At 39.2% G+C, this 21,484-nt stretch overlaps 1 protein-coding gene across 20 annotated transcripts in view; it reads right to left on the minus strand.

Annotated features, from left to right (window-relative positions):
• The window catches only part of JAKMIP1 (janus kinase and microtubule interacting protein 1), a 254,195-nt gene that overhangs the window by 91,739 nt on the left and 140,972 nt on the right, over nt 1–21,484 (minus strand). For all 20 annotated transcript variants that reach the window (XM_065598214.1, XM_065598216.1, XM_065598218.1 and 17 more), the window contains 3 exons: nt 20,611–21,105; nt 1,406–1,615; nt 451–570 (listed from right to left, as the gene is read on the minus strand). In XM_065598214.1, the coding sequence (XP_065454286.1) occupies nt 451–570; nt 1,406–1,615; nt 20,611–21,105 (825 nt within the window). The remainder of the gene's footprint in view (nt 1–450; nt 571–1,405; nt 1,616–20,610; nt 21,106–21,484) is intronic.

Below are 21,484 nucleotides of genomic sequence, written 5' to 3' on the forward strand. Positions count from 1 at the left end.
TATTTATTAATTATTTAATTATTTAAACATCTTAACTTCAGCGAATGACCTCTATAGCGGTCATGTTTGGGTGTAAAGGGACACAGTTTCTTCTTAGAATATATAGATATTAAGTAAAACTAAAAAGCAATAAAGACAAAGATTAATATTTTTAAAATCAGTTCTTAAGGGACCTCATAAGAATCAAAGGAAAGAAAATAGAGAATATCTGAGTCAAGCTACTTGCAAAGAATGCATGTGATGAAGGGACATACAACAAGGGGACAAGAAATAAGGGAAAGTAAATCAACCAAATAGGAACATTTAAAAAAATCTTTAAGTTCTACAATATTTCAGTTTGTTAGCAACAGAGACAAATAAGTTAAACTCTGCCTGAAAACACAACTTCTCTGAGTACCATTAAGATATTATCCTGCAAGTCACCATCTGTGTTATTACTAATTATTTTACCAGTTCATTTCTTTCATCTGCTAAAAGGGTATTTCTGTCTTCTAGCTTCCGTATTACAGCATTCAGTTCAGCGATTTTTAGTTGAAATCTCCGTATGTCTCGTTCATCCATATGCTGTTCCTTTAAAAACATACAAACCAAAAAGGGATTTTTTTTCCTTTCAAATATTCATTTACTACACAGAAACATGTACTTAGATTATAGCAGGCAGAGTTTGCATTCAGTGTATGCATACACCATGAATACTGTAGAGAATATCTATAGGCATTTGTATCATTGACTGGAAAATATTTTTAATATTTACATGACCTGTTACAAATATTTCTTATAAGAGTCACATGGTTGTACAAGCTGAAAAAGGGCAAGCAGCCAAAAGGTTAACTCTAAGCTACAATATGTAAAAAATTAAAATTAAATCTTAAATTGTGTGTGTAAGACCTACTTCTAGTGTTCTTTGTACTAGCTATATCAGTCTCATGCCAGAATTAATAGTACAGCACAGAACATATTTATAAGATAGCACCTTACAGATTTGGAAAAGAATAAGTACAAATTCTCTTTTAATGTCTATTGTTGTTGTATAGAATAGTTCACATTCATAAAATAAATGTCTGAAGGAAACAAATGGTTCATCATTGCAACTGGAGAAACGCACTTAATCAGTCATCAATTACAAGTAATAACCTCACATTGTGGCCACATTTACCAGTTTAAATGGTCTAAATTCAAATGTTTTAAAACATTCTTCAAAATTCAAGAGCCAAGTGAAGTTTTTAATACTCAAAAAAATGGAGTTACTTTTACCGCAACAATGCAACATACAGTGCTGTTACCAGTGCAATGCTCCTTTGGCAAGAATTAAACATAACTCACAATTCCGTGTTTTCAGAGCATCTGGAAATGCTGTGAAAACAGATACAATAACTGACCTATGAAGACTATCTGCTTCTCTTACCGGGCTTCCCATCATTTCAGTGATGTCCCCTATTCCAGCAGGAAGTTCCTTCTTGGGGCTACCATGGTACCGTTCTGCCTCCTTTACTTGGACAAGCTGTTCATCCAAAGCTTCTTTCTGAAGCAGCAGCTTTTGTGCATGGCCTGCCTGGACACCAAGATCTTTTTCCAAAGCCAAAATCACTCTGTCTTTGCCTTTTATCTCATCCATCTGCAAGGGAACAGAGCAAGAGAGAAACTTCTGTAACATCTCCATGTCTTTACAACAGGCAGCAAACATACCCACAAAAGAAAGTTCTGCTCTCAAAACTACAGTGGCCACCTAATTGTGACTCTTTAAAATCAAGCTGCATCTACCTGAAATAAACATTCTTTTTCCTGCAGAAGACATCAGTCTTCCATTTGCTGAGGCCCCAATCCAATGCCCATTGAAATCAATGATTACTTCAATAGAGGTTGGAGTAGGCCCTATGTAACAAAGTCCTGGGAACTAATAAATGAGCCAGCACTCTGATCACTTAGGCACCAATCAGTTCCCCTGGAAAAGGCTGATTGGGGATATGCAACTAATTAGCTGATCCGGCTAGTGAACTGATTAGCCAGCAGATGAGAAGTATAAAAGAAGACCCAGGAAGGCAGTGAGGGGGGAGGACCTAGGCTAGTTGAACCTAGTATGCACTGAGTTCTCAAGGAAGGGAGATGTCTGTTCCTGGTTGGTCCAGTAGGAAAGAGCCAGAAACCTTGCAAATACTTTGCTGCACAAGACTGTATTGGAGATGGGAATATAAATAAATTCATATAATTTGCCACCTACTGATGGAGTCTGAAAGGTTTCTGGGGCTTGTCCTATTATGCCCTACATGAGGTAGGTATAAAACAAAGAAAAAATGCTCTCTATTTGAGGATGCATAATTTCTCTGGACAAAAAAAGAACCTTTCTTCACTATATTCTGGGAAAGATATTCACCTGTGGGGCAGAGGGCCAGGAGGAAGCCAATGTACCATTTAAATCCCAACTAAGCCTTATTTTGGGGCTTAAGTGATACATCAGCCTCCTGCTGCCCCCCGTCTAAGAGTGAATTTCAGACATGACGATTCTTTCCACAGACAAATGCTATTAAACCAAAATGTGTACATTTAATCCAAAATTTGGAAACACACCTAACTACTTTTCTTCTTGCTCCTTGTGATAAGATTAAAACGTAGATTAGTCTTTGCATAGAATGAAAAAGGAAATGTTTTATCTCACAGCACTCTGAGTGGGTGAGACACTATTTCAGCATGGTAGGGAGAAACATTTCCCTAAATCCTATCTTTGTTTACCCAAATGTGTTGCTCACGCATCTCAAAACTACCCAGAGCATATTACCAGCAGTAAACTACTGTAGCGCACACTGGATGTGCCCTGCACAGCATCAGCAAAATTGACTTTGATAATATTCCAAACACTAGGGGAAGTGGCAATCTACACTAGTTACTATAGAAACAGATTTCTTAACATGTACAAGAACAATGTACCATATATTTATTGGGAATGTGCTACATGCTTTCTTTTTCAGTTTACTGCCTCATTTCCTTCCTCCCTTCAAATGTAAATCCATGGGATCATTAAAAAACCCAAAATTAAATCCATTAAGTCATATCATATGTAACATATTCCTTATCCCAATCCTACATTAAGAGTGCATTAACCTTAAACAGTCAAGTGCTCAAAGTAAGGAAATGCCAGAATTAAGGTTGTCCTTGCAATTGTAACTCTGGTGCCTTGTATGTTTGCATTGCAATAAATTCTTTATTACATGATCACAGACTATTTGTTTTGATTCTTGCCTTACTCAGTTCCAGTGAATGAGGCAAGACTATGCACTGACTCAGGCTGGTACCGTGCTTCAGACACTGCAGAAGTTGGACCCTGTGAAGCAAATGGAGGCATGATCCACAGTAAGAGGAAGGACAAGCTTATTGTTAAGAAACTGGACCGGTCTCAGAAGAGCTGGATTCTACCACCACCTCTGCCACAGATTTCCTAAAGGACTCTGGGTAAGTCACTTAATTGTTCCGTGCCTCAGTTTACCCACCTCACTAAATGTATGAGGACAAATTAATTCATGTTTGTGAGGTTCTCAGCTATTCTGGTGATGAGTGGAAAAAGGAAGGGTTCTCAAAAAAGAAAAAAATCGTATTCATGGAACGATTTGTATGATGTGTACTCTTTGAAGCAGGGCGACAATGAACAACAATAAAAAAAATTGAACAGCTGCCTCATTCACGGAGCACCATCCATCAAGTGCACTGAACCAGGCAGGGGTCCTCTGGGAAAATAATATCTGATCATGGAACTAAACACTGTGGGCAAAATTCTGCTGTCAGTTACACAGGTGCTGTTCCCATTGAAGCCAATGAGAGCCACTCCCACGCAACCGAAAACAGAATCAGGCCCCGTAACATAATGCATATGCATGAGGAGGAAGAATTAAAGTTGCATGGAAAGCCTTAATTTTAGCAATGGCTATCTTCTGGGCACTTCACTTTACAACTCTAATGTTCTTTTAATTTAAACATTAAATGGAATTTCATAGTTGTGAAAAGAAAAATGAAGAGACATTTCGGCATGTGTTGCTATTTGCTAAACAGCAGCAGAATGCTCTGTTCGATGCAATACGTACAATCATTGAGGAAGAAACTCAAGCCCTGGTCTTTTTCCATGTACAACTTCACAAATCATATTCCACAAGCCCATGAGGTTCCAGGAAGCAATAGAAGTTTTGGGGTGTGTGGCAAGGGGCCAGCGGGAGGGGTGTTAAGCAGAAAAACTGCTTTCCTCCAGCCACCTCTTTTGCCATGCTTAAAAACAATCTATTTTGGTGAAACTTTCAAGCAAAAATAATCACATTTCAGTCAAAAAAGTTAAACTTCAGTAAAGTTATAAGAAACTGAAATGACCCCTTTGAGCGGAAATGTATGGGCAACCTATTTTTTAATACACACACACACACACACACACACACACACCCCTATACATACTGTAATGCACGTTTCATTACAGCCACAAAGAGACAGAAGAGGAAGTTTTTAAGCAAGCTTGCACAGTTAATTCAATTCATAAAGATAAACAGAACAGCGGCACAGTTGCAGTTAGACACCCATCTGTCTTATGTTGCTATGAGCAACAGTATCTCCATGTTGAAAAAGAAACATATCTGAAGATGGAATAATGGAAGTGAAACTATTGTTATCTTGGAAGGTTTTAGACAGACAAATTGGATCTTTTAATGGTGAAGGAATATTGTGTCTCTTTATTGGGTGAATCTATATTAAGAAAAACATTTAAATATGTATTTTGTATGCAACTCTCCTCTCTTGGATCCTTTCATTTCTATCTTTACTAAGAGAGAGTTATGAAATATCTGATGCAGTATATTCTTTAATGACGGAGTTTAATCCTATTTCAGCAGTTTAGGTCAAAATTCAATTCCCCCCTTTCCTCAAATGAAGAGTTTCACCTTTGATCTGTCCAACATAACTAATGCAATCTAACTGCTTCCTCACTTTCACAGCCTCAACCTGCCCCCACTCCCCCGTCTCAACGATTTCTGCCTTCCTTCCACCCTGACGAAAAAAGCAGCAGACTTCTCCATTTTTACTTGTCTCCCCATTATATACATAGACTAATGCATTGCCATGGGGACTACTGTACATTCAGTCTAAGATAACTTTTTCTTCAAAAGGCTATAGGCTAAGTGTTGCCCTCTGACATTGCATATAGTAGTCCAGATCTTGGCCACATGAGCACACATACAAGTCATGTACAAGTATATACTTAGCATAAATTAGACCAATCATCTAGCTACTTTGACATAAGTCAGCTGATAAAAGCCTCTGGGAGCCCAAACTGTATCCATCAATCAGTTTGGCTTAGGTGTGGCCTTGACACTCCCATCAGCAGAGGGTTGGGCATGCCATGAGATGGTTGAGTTCAGGATCCTTACACAAGGAAGAAAGGAGAGCAGCAGAATACGGACCCTGGACTTCAGAAAAGCAGACTTTGACTCCCTCAGGGAACAGATGGGCAGGATCCCCTGGGAGAATAACATGAAGGGCAAAGGGGTCCAGGAGAGCTGGCTGTATTTTAAAGAATCCTTATTGAGGTTGCAGGAACAAACCATCCCGATGTGTAGAAAGAATAGTAAATATGGCAGGCGACCAGCTTGGCTAAACAGTGAAATCCTTGCTGATCTTAAACGCAAAAAAGAAGCTTACAAGAAGTGGAAGATTGGACAAATGACCAGGGAGGAGTATAAAAATATTGCTCAGGCGTGCAGGAGTGAAATCAGGAAGGCCAAATCACACTTGGAGTTGCAGTTAGCAAGAGATGTTAAGAGTAACAAGAAGGGTTTCTTCAGGTATGTTAGCAACAAGAAGAAAATCAAGGAAAGTGTGGGCCCCTTACTGAATGAGGGAGGCAACCTAGTGACCGAGGATGTGGAAAAAGCTAATGTACTCAATGATTTTTTTGCCTCTGTCTTCACGAACAAGGTCAGCTCCCAGATTGCTGCACTGGGCAGTACAGTATGGGGAGAAGGTGGCCAGCCCTCTGTGGAGAAAGAAGTGGTTCAGGACTATTTAGAAAAACTGGACGTGCACAAGTCCATGGGGCCAGATGCGCTGCATCCGAGGGTGCTAAAGGAGTTGGCGGGTGAGATTGCAGAGCCATTAGCCATTATTTTTGAAAACTCATGGCGATCGGGGGAGGTCCCAGATGACTGGAAAAAGGCTAATGTAGTGCCCATCTTTAAAAAAGGGAAGAAGGAGGATTCGGGGAACTACAGGCCAGTCAGCCTCACCTCAGTCCCTGGAAAAATCATGGAGCAGGTCCTCAAGGAATCAATTATGAAACATTTAGAGGAGAGGAAAGTGATCAGGAACAGTCAGCATGGATTCACGAAGGGGAAGTCGTGCCTGACTAACCTAATTGCCTTCTATGATGAGATAACTGGCTCTGTGGATGAGGGGAAAGCAGTAGATGTGTTATTCCTTGACTTTAGCAAAGCTTTTGATACGGTCTCCCACAGTATTCTTGCCGCCAAGTTAAAGAAGTATGGGCTGGATGAGTGGACTGTAAGGTGGATAGAAAGCTGGCTAGATCGTCGGGCTCAACGGGTAGTGATCAATGGCTCCATGTCTAGTTGGCAGCCGGTTTCAAGCGGAGTGCCCCAAGGGTCGGTTTTGTTTAATATCTTTATTAATGATCTGGAGGATGGTGTGGACTACACTCTCAGCAAGTTTGCAGATGACACTAAACTAGGAGGAGTGGTAGATACACTAGAGGGTAGGGATCGGATACAGAGGGACCTAGGCAAATTAGAGGATTGGGCCGAAAAAAACCTGATGAGGTTCAACAAGGACAAGTGCAGAGTCCTGCATTTAGGACGGAAGAATCCCATGCACTGCTACAGACTAGGGACCGAATGGCTAGGTAGCAGTTCTGCAGAAAAGGACCTAGGGGTCACAGTGGACGAGAAGCTGGATATGAGTCAACAGTGTACTCTTGTTGCCAAGAAGGCTAACGGCATTTTGGGCTGTATAAGTAGGGGCATTGCCAGCAGATCGAGGAACGTGATCGTTCCCCTTTATTCGACATTGGTGAGGCCTCATCTGGAATACTGTGTCCAGTTTTGGGCCCCACACTACAAGAAGGATGTGGAAAAATTGGAAAGAGTCCAACGGAGGGCAACAAAAATGATTAGGGGTCTGGAGCACATGACTTATGAGGAGAGGCTGAGGGAACTGGGATTGTTTAGTCTCCAGAAGAGAAGAATGAGGGGGGATTTGATAGCAGCCTTCAACTACCTGAAGGGGGGTTCCAAAGAGGATGGAGCTCGGCTGTTCTCAGTGGTGGCAGATGACAGAACAAGGAGCAATGGTCTCAAGTTGCAGTGGGGGAGGTCCAGGTTGGATATTAGGAAAAACTATTTCACTAGGAGGGTGGTGAAACACTGGAATGCGTTACCTAGGGAGGTGGTGGAGTCTCCTTCCTTGGAGGTTTTTAAGGCCCGGCTTGACAAAGTCCTGGCTGGGATGATTTAGTTGGGAATTGGTCCTGCTTTGAGCAGGGGGTTGGACTAGATGACCTCTTGAGGTCCCTTCCAACCCTGATATTCTATGATTCTATGAACTCTATACCACTGGAGGATCCCCTTTTGCACAGGAGTGGTCTTGCCAGAGCTGGTCACACTGAATTTACAGGCAGCAGGTGCTGGCAGCGTGGTGCAGGTTTCATTTAATAGGAAAAAAAGAACATGTTCCAATATTAAAGTGACTTAACCATAATGAATTAATCTCTTTGGATACTTTGTTAGGTACTATGCTAATTAAATACAAAAGCATTTTGACAAAGTGCCTGATTCTAATCTCACTTATACCTTACATGAGTGTAACACTATTCACTTTAATAGACTTACTCCTGGTTTATGCTGGGGCAAATGAGTAAGCATCATCTCTCCTCCCCATGAGAAAAACCCTGCAATGCTTGAGCATTTGAGCCACAATCTGTGGTTCCATTACAGTAACATTCATTCACCAGAACGGATTCTGAATTTGGTTGCATTACATGACTGACAAGATTCTTTCCAAACTGGGTAGTTAGGGTTTGAGCTCAAAAAGACATTTTTTTCAGTTTGGCAGATCAAGAATGATGCCTGCAACAAAGCCACATAACAGGATGATATAGGCACTCACCATTGCTCACATTCTAATGGCATTCAAAGGCTTTAGACTATTCTAATCTTTTCGTTTACACAACAGTGTATAGTGCACTTGCACATAACAGATGTAGGCAGGGAAGAGGTGGGGCATCATCAGATTCAAACTGGTTTGAAGTTACTCATTTTGATTATAACTATAATCTATTACACGCCCTGACCCCCAAAGTAGTGTTATGGGGAAAAGAGGGGTCACCCACCAGTGGCTACAGAGGTATATCAGTGCAAAATCACAGCATAGGGTATTCCAATGTAATTTTAGAGTAAATCCTGTGCAGTTGGTTAAAATTACAGTTTTCTAAAATATCATTTCCAATTTATATTTAAAGCATGTTTGTTGCATTGTCAAATGGTTATTGTTAAATATAGCAATTACTTTTATCATTTTGGTGAGGAGATGCCATTAGTAGTCTGTGTCAACGTCAAAACCGGCTTTCTAAGAACAGGTATTTTCCCCCAACCACTGGGAGAAACAACCAGAAATGAATGTTTCGACAATATTCATCTTTCAAACATGAATGAGACTCAATACAACCATGCTGAAGAAGATCTCCTTTGGCAAATATCTCATACTTGCATGGCTAACAATAAGATTAAGAAAGAGATCTTTAAAAGAGGAACTTTAGCCTCTCATAAAGTTGAAAGACAAATTACCAGGGAATCAAAAGCTAGATTTATCAAGACAGTGACATGCTCAGTTTTTCAAAGTGGAAAAAGCCAGCTGCTGCACTGCCAAGTATAGCATCTTCCTCTCTACTCATCCATCTCAGAGCAATCTCCAACTGTAGAACAGAATATACAGTGCTTTTCCCAGAAGCCAAATGTTTCTCTACATTACATCCTTGAGATTAAGAATAAGGATACTCTGACAGTGAGACGGATTAGTTGCTGGATGAGACTACCAAAGAAGGGAGGTGGATTTCAGATAAAACATTTAAAGGAGGAATTAATAAAGAACAGTGTCCTTTAAGTTGCAAGGGAACAGCTTAGAGGACCTAAATGGTGTCTCTCAGTTCTGCCATCTATTATTCTATAAATACTAGTTGTGAACACAAAATATGGAGTGGGGAAGTGAACTGGGCAATGACTGTAGAAACAGATATTCTCTACAGTAGATGTATTTAAAATATGCTTTGTTGCTAATACAAATAAGAGCATCTAATGCCAAGATCTAGGAACAGTAAAAAATGGACAGTAACATTTTTAAAAGTGCCCAAAAGTCCCTTTCTGACTTGAATGCCAAGTCATGGAGTGCTTTAAATTTTTTTTAACCAACATTTTACTAGCATCCCCCCTCTTTTTTTAAGATGGGATATAAGCTCTTATGCTTTAAGAGTATACATGCTGACATGTTTTGTAGAAAGTTCCCTATGAGCAGGTTATTCACAAGTGTTCATTACAAGGATTCTTGCATACTTCTCTGAAGAAACTGGTACTGGCAACTGTCAGAAACAGGATATTGACTAAAAGATGGACCACTGTTCCAATATATTATGGCAATTCTTATGTTCACTGAGAAAGATATTCAAAGTTAGAGAAACCCAAACTACTACTGATCATGGCAGGGAAAAATGAAATGAGGTAGGAAGAACAACTGAAACTTTTAAAACTAAGAGTTTTCTATCTAGATTCCCTGGCTTAAAATACTTCATTCTAAGGACTTCTTTCATTTTTGTTAAGAAAGAAGTATAAAGAATTACATACTTTGTAAAAAGAAGAACAGGAGGACTTGTGGCACCTTAGAGACTAACAAATTTATTAGAGCATAAGCTTTCGTGGACTACAGCCCACTTCTTCGGATGCTATATGCATCCGAAGAAGTGGGCTGTAGTCCACGAAAGCTTATGCTCTAATAAATTTGTTAGTCTCTAAGGTGCCACAAGTCCTCCTGTTCTTCTTTTTGCGGATACAGACTAACACGGCTGCTACTCTGAATACTTTGTAAAGAGATATGAAAGATGAGTCACCTTTCAGGCCTGCCAGTCTTGACAGTGTTATGTGTGAATGCTAAGAATAAACAAGGGATACTTAAGTCATAATATAGGAGCTTGCAACTGGATCTGCTGGGTTCATGTAAAAAATGTCATGGTGGAATGTTTTATCCTTTAGCTTCTGGGCTGAGGGGTAAAAATCTTCAGAATGTTTAGACAACTAGTAATTGCAACAATGAAATGCCGAATGAGGAAGTAAGGTCTTTGCAGAAGGTTACTTTATCCTTGGAATGTAACTGTGAGAAGGTCTCTGGAACAGATGGCAAGATCCACAGCAGAAGGCTACCACTTGGCATTAGCAGCTGTGCATGAGAGAGAGACATACATGTTTAAGGGAAAGACTCTGAAAAGTACACCAGGGACTCCACTCTGCTCAGCCCTGCACGATTGCATAAATTGGGGTGGATCCTGGGAGCATCCCCTTTCAAAACTCCCTTGTGCTCCTGTACAGGGGCAAGGCATAATTGTAGCCCTTGCACTGAGAGGGACCACGAATCTTGAGTGCAGACTATTGCTTCAGAGAGAGGAGAATGCCAAGAGGAGCCCCTTCCCTGCTCTTCAAAGGCAGTGGTGCAGGCTTCATTCAGGATGTGTGTGCATAGTGGATCTTGTCAAAAGGTGGCGCAGTGGCTGATGACCCCCTATACTCCTGGAGTTTTTACAGGAACAAGGTGCCTCTATACCACCATCAGTGTGGGCAGTACCTTAAAGGTGCAATTTAACACATGTAATGTGAAGATGCTGGGCTCCCTAAAATTAGGAGACTGGAGTATTTTCTTAGAAGGTGATTAGGATGAAACACAACATTTGTTTCTGGTGGAGAGTTAATCTTTTGCTAGTGGTGTTTTTGTGTTATTTTGTTTTTACATGAAAGATAGTTACCTGAGAGATCTGAAGGGGAAAAGATTTCTCTGAACACATTGTATCAATCTACAAGAGTTTTATCCCTTTAAGAACTGGATAGAACACAAGTTTCTAAACTGATTCTGATTACCTGTGCAACAGATACGCATGTTATTATTCTGAGTTGTTACAGACAAACACAGTAGTCTCTGTTAGAGCTGTGTGGAGAATGGCAGTTCCATTTCAGGAAGGATTTTGAGATTTTGAAATTTAGCTTCATTACAAAATGTAATGAAAACTGAAAATATTGAAATTCGCCGCAGAGGAAAATTCCAAATTTTTATTTATTTGTTTCAAGTAATTGAAAGGTTTCATTTTGACAAAATCAAAAAGCTTCACTTCAATTTATACTTTTTATATGTACAAGTTTGTATTATAATGTATAATAGAATACAAACTAAAAAAATAAAAACAAAATCATTTCAAAATACAAATTTGAAAATTTTTGTTCTGACAATGTAAAAAAGGGATGTTGCAACATTGTTGGAACTTTTTTCCTCCTCTTTCATCTAAATGAAATTCCAGAAAAATCTACCTGATTTTGCAATGCATTTCAATTTTGACAAAACTACATATTCTGATGCAGTAAAGTTCTATCAAAGTTTCTCTGGCCAGTTCTACTCTCTGTGAAGGCACTGAAGTTATTAATTTAGATTATATATCTTCTTGTTTGTTGGAAAACATACAATTGGGGAATATAAAAATAAGATTAAAGGATCTGAAGTGGAAGTTCTTCCTAATTCATATAATTACGTCTTTTGGACTTGGAGGTAATAAGGATATTTAATAATTGTCCATCTAGCTTCAAAGGCACACAGCTGATCAATGCTGCTCTTGAAAAGAAGCTATTTCTGCTCTGATTCAGTTAACAGCAGCAACGATTTTTTTTCCTTACTGGGATAAAGGTGAAGTAATATCACATTACAGTTCAACCAATGTTGTGAGGTTATCACAATATATGGTTATACAGTAGCAACAAACAATCCTAATTCATTTCATGTTCAATATTCCAATCTTTGTTAATATGGGCTTGATCCTGTGTCCAATGAAGTTAACAGGAGCTTTGCTATTAATTCAATGCATGGAAAATCAAGCCCTGTGGGCCCAACCTTACTCTCACAAAAATCAATGAGAGTCTTTCCATTTACTTTAATCAGAGCTGTTTTCGGGACTTGATAACACTGCTCTACAGCCAAAATGCTTCTGAAATAAATGTAGTCAAACTTTACTAATTCTGGGTCACTGAGAATGAAAATGATGCTTAAAATTGTTGATTGGCTCTAGTTTTCAAGATATGCTATTGGGTCAGTATATATGACCCTTGATTTGGGAATGGTGGAGGATAAGTGAGTTATAAAGGGAAGGGATCTCAATTTAAACCAGAAACGACTAAAATACATCTTTGACTGGATCTATGAATAAATCTATGACTGGGTTTGGACAGTACTTTCTTTTTAGGCAAAACAACGAATGATGCAATCTGAAGCTGGTATTGCGTCATACATGATATGAACTGCATCATGTTATTCCTAGAAGTCATGGATGATGCAATCATAACGAAGCTTACATCACTCTGCTGAACAAATTGCCCTATATCAGCTCTAGAAATCATACAGTGTCATGCTCTCTTATTTGTCAGTGTTTGATATTGCAAAGGGACACATTTCTCTTTAGCCAAAGTGAGCAGAGATGCCTCGTACTTGTGTGAACAGTGCAGATAACTTCTGCTATGTTTGTGGTGAAGTGACTTTTGCATCACAAAAGCGCAGTATAACCACTATGGTTAAGAAAGCCTATCACTTTTATTTTGGCTGCAAAACTGGAGATCAGGACAAGAGGTGGGCCCCACACATATGCTGCAACACTTGTGCAACAAATCTTCGCCAGTGGTTGAACAGGAAAAGGAAATCTATGCCTTTTGCAGTGCCAATGATTTGGAGAGAGCCAACAGATCATACCAGCAATTGTTACTTCTGCATGGTGCCTCCAGTTGGGAAAGGTGTGTCAAAGAAGAAAAAGTGGACTGTGCATTATCCAAACATTCCATCTGCTATACGCCCAGTACCCCACAGAGAAGGACTGCCGGTTCCTGATGCACCAGAATCATTCTCACTTGAGTCAGACGAGGAAGAGGATGAAACTTCTGGTCCTGAACCATCAATGTCACAGGACCCACATTTTCTCCCATCCTCCTCCTCTGAACCACACCTCATAACACAAGGTGAACTGAATGACCTTGTCAGGGATTTGGAACTACCCAAGAGTAAGGCAGAGCTGTTGGGCTCCAGACTAGAGCAGTGGAATCTCCTGGCAGGTGATGTTAGGGTTTCCATGTTCCGTGACCGTCAAAAGGATCTTGTCCCATTCTTCTTCATGGAAGGTGATCTTGTAGCCTACAACAACATTGATGGTGTGATGGCAACCCTCAACATCGTTCACGATCCAGATGAGTGGAGACTGTTCATTGATTCATCGAAGACGAGTCTTAAAGCTGTTTTACTGCATAATGGCAATGTTTTGCCATCAATTCCAGTTGGTCATGCAGTCCATATGAAGGAAACCTATGACAACATGAAACAACTTTTGAGGTGCATAAACTATGACCAACATCAGTGGCAACTTTGTGGCGATTTGAATGTTGTTGTGTATCCAGTCTGCAGATCGAGCAAGAGAGCAAAGTACTGCTGTTTTCTCTGCGAATGGGTTAGTCGTGCAAGAGATTCCCACTACATCAAGAAAGATTGGCCACTCCGACAGTCATTGGAGACTGGGAGGAAAAGTGTTCAGCATCCACCACTTGTTGAATCAAGGAAGATTTTGTTACCACCCTTACAAATCAAGCTGGGTCTGATGAAGAACTTTGTCAAGGCCATTGACAAAACACAAGCAGCTTTCAAGTACCTCAGTGGAAAATTTCCAAGGTTAAGTGAAGCTAAGATAAAGGAAGGTGTCTTTGTTGGTCCTCAGATTCGTGAACTTCTTCGAGATGATGCATTTGACCATGCACTGCGTGGCAAGAAAAAGACGGCATGGAAAGTCTTCCAGTTAGTGGCAATAAATTTTCTCGGAAACAACAAGGCAGACAACTACAGGTTGTTGGTGGAAAACCTCCTCAAGGCATACAAAAGCCTTGGTTGCAACATGTCACTAAAGATACATTTTTTGCACTCTCATCTAGATTTTTTTCCCACCGAACTGCGGAGCAGTGAGCGGCGAGCGATTTCACCAGGACATTGCAACAATGGAGAAACTATCAGGGCAAATGGAGCCCATCAATGCTTGCAGACTATTGCTGGACAGTGACAAGAGATGCTCCATTTAATGAATACAAGAGACAAGCCAAGAAGCGCCGAGTAGACACTGAATAGGACTAAACTATGTACATAATAGTTTTTTGCCTTTTGTTTCATAATAAATTTTATTTATATAACCCTTTTGCTGATTTTTAAAGTGTTACATAAACAGGACAGGTGAAATATTATCATGTAAAGCAACCATAAACACATGAACAGACCTAGGTTTACAATTTATGATTAAAACTCTACTATCTACACAATATACATAGACATAAAATGTAAAAACTTAAATATCTTAGAAACAGTAGCCAATCAGTTGTTTTAATTGTCATATTTGAATTCAGCACATCAAAATACATAATAAATAGCACATTTTATCTCTGAATCAGACGACTTCTCAAAAATTGTAGACCAGTGTAATTAGTAGGACTACATGCACATAATACTTACCAAGTTTGACTGGAGTTTTGTATGTGAAAGGATTTTAAACTCTGACTTTATATGGGCTTTTCTATTAAAGGAATTACAATACCTATCAAAAACAAATTAAAGTCTAGTTACCTTCAGCATGGAACAGAAAAAAAATGAACATTTATTCATTCATTCATTCATTCAACCCACACACACACGAACTGTGTGCCTAACTTGTCCCAAAGTTTATGCATATTACCGCATAAAATGCAACTGACCAATACTCAGCTTCCCTCTTAATAAAATAGTACAGCAAATGAACAGAGTGCAAAATGAGTGACAAAATCAATTTAATGCATTTGTAATCACTATCTTTTGTATTATTTTCCACAGGAAGCAGCATGAAGCATCCACTGTGTATTTTAACAAAAAGCATAGAGAGGTTTGCTCTGTCTAATAAGGGTCCTGCTGGTAGCTGTATCCCCACAGTCACAATGAATGAAATTGTATTTGTTCTTTCCAATAATACAGTACAATAATGGTAATCTCCTTTATACAGTCAACAAAAATGGTTTGGATTGTGCTACAAAACTCATCAAGTGTCTGGCTGTAGGGGCTCAGAATGATTTAATACAAAATGTGTATCTCACTAAAAATTTTGGTACCGAATTATAAAATTTGGTATGTCAATCAAATATAAGCCTTAGTTGACACTCAAGTAAGAGAAACTAAGATATATATTTTAAAAATTAATAATTGAAAAGTTTAGATTGAGTAAAACAGTAATTTTCACTAAAAAATCTGCCGTATAATCATTTCAGTAAACAGAACGTTTTGTCTTCAGTGTTAATCTAAGTTCTATTAAGTTTCTACAGTACCAATCTATGCTGTAGGTGTGTGCACTGATAGATATAGGAAAAACTGCTTAGAAATGTGGCTGTTAATACAGAGCACAATCTGGAAACTAAATAGGCTGGTGGACTTCTCTCTGGTGTAGCTTTTGATAAATGTCGGGTGCAAATTGCACAAGTCACTAATAACAGGTTCTTTACTCAGGCAACTACATAAATGTATTATAAGAGATGAGGTTGGTGAATTGCACAGAAACATGAGGACTTTATTTAGTACTTAAAATATACAAGTAAAATAGAACTCATAGAAAAATATATTAAAGCAAGATAAAGATAACCAAACAACCCCCTAAGCTGAGCATACTCACAGCCTTATGGACACCCTTAGAAGAGAAAAGGGGAAGAACAGTATGTGGAGAGCAGTATGAGCGGGCTCGACAGTACTAAGTCTTCTGCCATTCTGTCATCCCTGATGTCCCAACTAAAGGTTAATCAAACACCATATTTTATATCCCCTTTTCCTGACCACGTATGTCTGGGGATCATATTTAGATTGTTTTCTGGCCTTTAGTCCACGTACGGCTGTCTGGGAAACCATAACTGGAGTTCCAATTGTTGACATCAGGCATGTGCATAAATACCTTTCCCAATATTTCTAGTGTATCAGTGAGGTTAAATTCATGATTACACATACTAAAATCCCACCAAATCCCACGAAATGTTGTTTCGTCTTTCTGAGTAGTACTTGTTTATCAAAAGCTACATATTGCAAAAGCTCCTACAAACCTTATGACATTAGGTCAAATATTTATACTAATTTATGCTAACTGCTAGTCCTTGCTAAGCCTCATGATAACCATTATAACACTACTGGGCCTTAATTAAGCTTATTGTAAAGCCTATTTTGTTTTATTTTATTCCCCTGCTTTCATTATAGTGTTTCTTAAGCAGCTTAATTTAGTCTGACATATAGATTACCATTTATTCTCAGGTATGTACCTCCCAAGATCAGGTCAATATCCAAAGGTCAACGCTGGTAAAGGGAACCTTTTGATTTTCAGCATGGACTGACATTTTCGAATAGGCATGTGCAAAACTACACATTTTTGCTTTAACATAGATATGCAAAACTTCCAATGCGCGCGCGCGCACACACACACACTGGGGTTACGCATGTAGGTGCATGCATGCCTGCACAACCCTGATTTGCAACTATAATTCAGAGGATTTCCACACTGAAGCTACATATACACAAAAGTGCAAACGTGGCTTTGTGCACATCTGATTGAAAATCAGTCTACAGTTCCAGAGAAGGCAGCTTGTATTTTTCACTTTACTACAGATGTTTGATAGTTGAGTTATGTATAAACATTATTATTTCTAATTTTAACCATTTGGATGTTGTTCACATTCTACGGTGACTGGGGAAATATAAGTACTTAGATATATTAGATAATTTAGACTAGGGATATAATACAGTATTAGGTAATATTTTTTAAAATACATACATTGCAGCTAATTTTCATATTACTATTCATGTTGTCTCTCTGCTAGGGCAATGAAAAAACTTTCCAGTTTCATCTCTCTAGTTTGTTCTGGTAAAATTCATTTTCAGGTTCTCATACATTAGCTAACATGAGCTGCAGTTTTTGGATTCCACATTTTGCAAGAGAATGTCTGCTTTTTAAAAACAGATTCCATAGGAATTTTTTTTTAAATAATGAAAACATTTTTATTGCTCCTGTCTGAAATCAATTACACCTCTACCCCAATATAACATGACCCAATAGAACACGAATTCGGATATGAAGTGGTAAACAGCGCTACGGGGGGAGCGGGGCTGTGCACTCCGGCGGATCAAAGCAAGTTCAATATAATGCAGTTTCACCTATAACGTGGTAAGATTTTTTTGGCTCCCGAGGACAGCGTTATATCAGGGTAGAGGTGTACATGAATAACACTGATATATGAGCAAAAGTTTTATACAGAATTTATTTTTAAATATTACTTTATGACTGTACTTTTTATAGGTCAGTAGGAGTCTACAGAAGCATTGCTTATGTGAAGAATTTAATTTTAATAATATCTGTACATATATGAAAGCTCATTATCCAGTTTTCAAAGCTTATTTTCATTTCAGCTTGCAAGGTCCACACCTTCAATAAAAAATGAATATAACTTTATTTTATTGTACGTACAGTCTGCTTGTTTTCAGATAATAGCCAATATGATCGACAGATAACGGGTGGATATGGTCTTATCTTTCATATTAGTTTTCCTGGTTGCAAACAAGGGAGGCCAAATGCTTGGACTGAAATTACTTGAGGGTGTCAAAAATCAGTCTTGAAAACTGGAAGTGAGCCTCAGCAATAACTATGGAGAGACTAGCTTTTTACCATATATGAGAAAACCCTCATCAAGATAAAGCATGTATTTGCCCAGAACCTTGTTACATTTAAATGACTATAAGGCAGTCAGATTTTGGGGGCCCCTTCCATAAAAAAAAAAGTTGCAATACTATAGAATATTATATTCTAGTGGGGGCCCCTGTGGGGCCCGAGGCAAATTGCCTCCCCACCCCCGAGCGGCCCTGTTGAATCCTGAGTTTGATCCTTTACTCTCAGGCCAGTCCTGGCTCTAAGGCAGAGGGTGAGCCTTATTAGAGTGCAGTGTTCTGTACTGTTGCTAAACAGCAAGACATGAAAGCAGACAGTGCACAAATTGAATCTCATTTTCAGACTTGTGCTGACGTTATTGATGCTTGTGCAGAAAAAGGGAAATAAATGAAATATCCTCCCACACCCAAATCAGATTGATGACCTTCACTGGAAAAGCAGGCAAACATTCTTTTTTGACAAATGGAAAAAGGGAAAGGCATTTGGGATGTCTCCACAGTTAGGAGGAAGTATTACAATGAAAAGAAAAAAAAATTCACCACCAACCACGAGCTGCTATTTAAACTAAAAACTGAAGCAAGACTATGGAACTAACCCCATTCAGAAGAATAACCGATTTCATATGTTGAGACTCTGCCAAGTATTTAAGAAAGGCCACTAATTCCTGTTTTGTCTTGTTTGTATACTTGAATGGAGCTTATCCAACTGATTTTGTGCTGGTAAAAATTCTGGCCTAATTGTAATTCAATAACAAGATGTTTTCAGTTGTTGGCAACCTGAGCAAGATGGACTAGGTATTCTGTTTGCAGAATCTTAACTACCATGAGGCTGGAAGGGTGTCTTATAGTTCTCACTCAGAGAAGACCAAGAGGCTCCATCAGTTGTGGGTGGGGCTTACTTTGGTTACGTTACAAATGACACATCTGAGTAATGTTGCAGGCTTTTGCCATTTCTTTAATCATTGTCAGATCCTCACTGTTCAGACAATCTTGCAGAAGCACTGACTTTGCTTCTGTTCTATTACTATTCTGCCTATTTAAAACTTGATCTTCAAATAATAAAAAAAGACACTACCAAGGATGTTAGATGTAAAATTGTTTTATTCTGAGGGAGTATGCACATGCAGTATGTGCTGTGTCCTCCCTCCCCTAGCACTATTTATCTGCTTTCTCCCAGGCCAGGATACAGAAATCAACAAGAACCTTGTGTTCTCATGGAGACAGAGTATGCAGAGTTCCATGTTCTATGCCATGTGATCACTTAGAATAATTTGGATTTCAACTCCTGTACTTTGTAGAACTGTTTTTAGGATTACCAGATTTTTAGGGACTGGGAAAGAAGTATGAAAGGGTAATTATGCTCACTAAGGTCTGAGGCCTGACAATCTTTACAGCATTCTTAGCAAGTTGTAGCGCCCAATAGCCTGTCAATAACCAATTTACTTAAGGGACAAAGTAACTGCATTATAAGCTTTATTGCCTTAGACTGCAATTACTACCATAAAATGTTATTTGTCTGTAGCTTGTCATTGCCATCATTTATCTAAAGGAGTGGGAGAGAGCATATCTGTGTGTGCATAGAATGACTAACCTGTCCTTGTTTTGTACTCCATTCAAATTCTGGTCTTGACACAAGATGAAATAAAGAATTTCCTTAACATTAAAGGAGAGACTATTCCTCTTTTATAATTTATCTTGCATGGTATTTGCATTCTTATTATCATACTGAAAGTTAATTAATTTTAGTAACCAAATCTCAACACTCCATACATGGAAAATATCATGATGCCAAACAGAACGGCCTTTTCATTATATATTACTGTAAGTCTACTTGGTGTCATAATTTGCCCAAACATTGCAGTATCACTAGGGTAAAATGTAGTGGTTTGGATCAGTACGATTGGATACATTACTTTACTTCTGTTTTGTTCATAAGGGGAAGGCCGCTGCCTATGGTGAACTTTATGACGGAGGAAAAGCTCTGTTACCCTGGGCCCACACTAACACCTCTGCCCTTTAAAGGAGTATCAAGAACAAGTGACAAGGGGCAACAATCCTTGTTACTTCAAGAAAGTGAGTGATATGGACAATACTTTGGAAGCAGAAGGGACTATTCTTTTCACTCTGCCAGAGTGGTTCCCACAAGGACAGACTGCTGCAGCACGTATGCTGTATCTGAAATAGCTAGCACATCCATCACAGAAAGGGAACCTCGGCTCTGCAGAGTGAACACATCTTGAATCCTTCAATAGAGAAGGTCTTGTAAGGAAAGGAATTTCAGGCAAAGAGGAAGAGAAAGCTACCCAATAACTTGGATCTCTTGAGCGGAAACACACTGCAGGGGTTTGGTATTTCCACTCTCTTTATGTGACAGGATGTACTGTTGTAGATAGGGGTGTGGTTAGTGGATTGGGGTGGAGCCAATACTCCTCTGTGCTGCAGGAAAAGAAAGAAGTGGGAATAGGGTGTTTATTATCCAAACAACAAACGATTAAATCTGCCACTTCAAACCAGACTCTAATATCTTTCACGGGCAGCACAATAATGTTCTAATAGCTGCTGTAAACTGAAATATATTTATTGTTTAATTAAGCTTACCAGTCTGCGGATATCCCTCTCACATTCACGCTTTATTCTATTAACCTCATCTTGATGGGACTGATAAGCCGTGCGCAGATCAGCAGCCTTCATTTTATCTGCCTGCATAATATTGTTCAAAGCTTCTTCAAGCTGCTTTTTACCGGACTTCAGCTCTAATATCTCCTGCTGCATCTTTATACGTTCACAATCAAATGCTTTCCGAGCTTCTTCCCTGGCTTCATTTAGCAACGCAGTTTTCACTTTGTCAGCTGCCCCATCCCGCAGCACGTTCACCGTAGATTGCAAGCGTTGAATTTCACTGTCTTTTATTTTTACCATACGAGCTACTTCCTGCTCATGCTGCCGGATAAGCAGCTCCCTGACAGCCTGGAGTTCCTTCATTTTCTCCTCATGGAGTTTAGCCTTCAGTTCAGAGATGTAGGCAGTGTGCTTGTGCTGCTCCTGCTCTCTTTCTTGCTTGACTTCCTGGATTCTCTCTCTCAGTTTACCCACCTGGAACAAAACAATAAATAAAACTTGGTTTAACAAGACTGCTCATGATGCTGACTTTCCAAATATACCATTCCAGGTGCTCTTGCTAGAAAATGGAAAAACTAGATCTGAGCACCTCAAACTTAGGGAAAGTTTGCATCTGGATCCAAACATTGTAGCTTGGGCCTCTCTTCAGCCAAAATCTAATATACTTTCACCCTTAGGAAGCTGGCATATTTTCTTTTGACCTGTAAAAAAGACTAGAGAATTTCCAGGTTTTTTGGCAATCCACTAGGGGGCACTCTACTGGCTGATCATTTCTTGCCGTTACAAGGCATGGCAAGATATGACTCAGGAAAAGTGAATCCTGTTTTCTCCTGACTCCCTCCACCAAAATCTA

This window comes from Chrysemys picta, chromosome 5 (genome assembly GCF_011386835.1).
Source record: "Chrysemys picta bellii isolate R12L10 chromosome 5, ASM1138683v2, whole genome shotgun sequence".
In the NCBI taxonomy this organism is placed as follows: domain Eukaryota; kingdom Metazoa; phylum Chordata; order Testudines; family Emydidae; genus Chrysemys; species Chrysemys picta.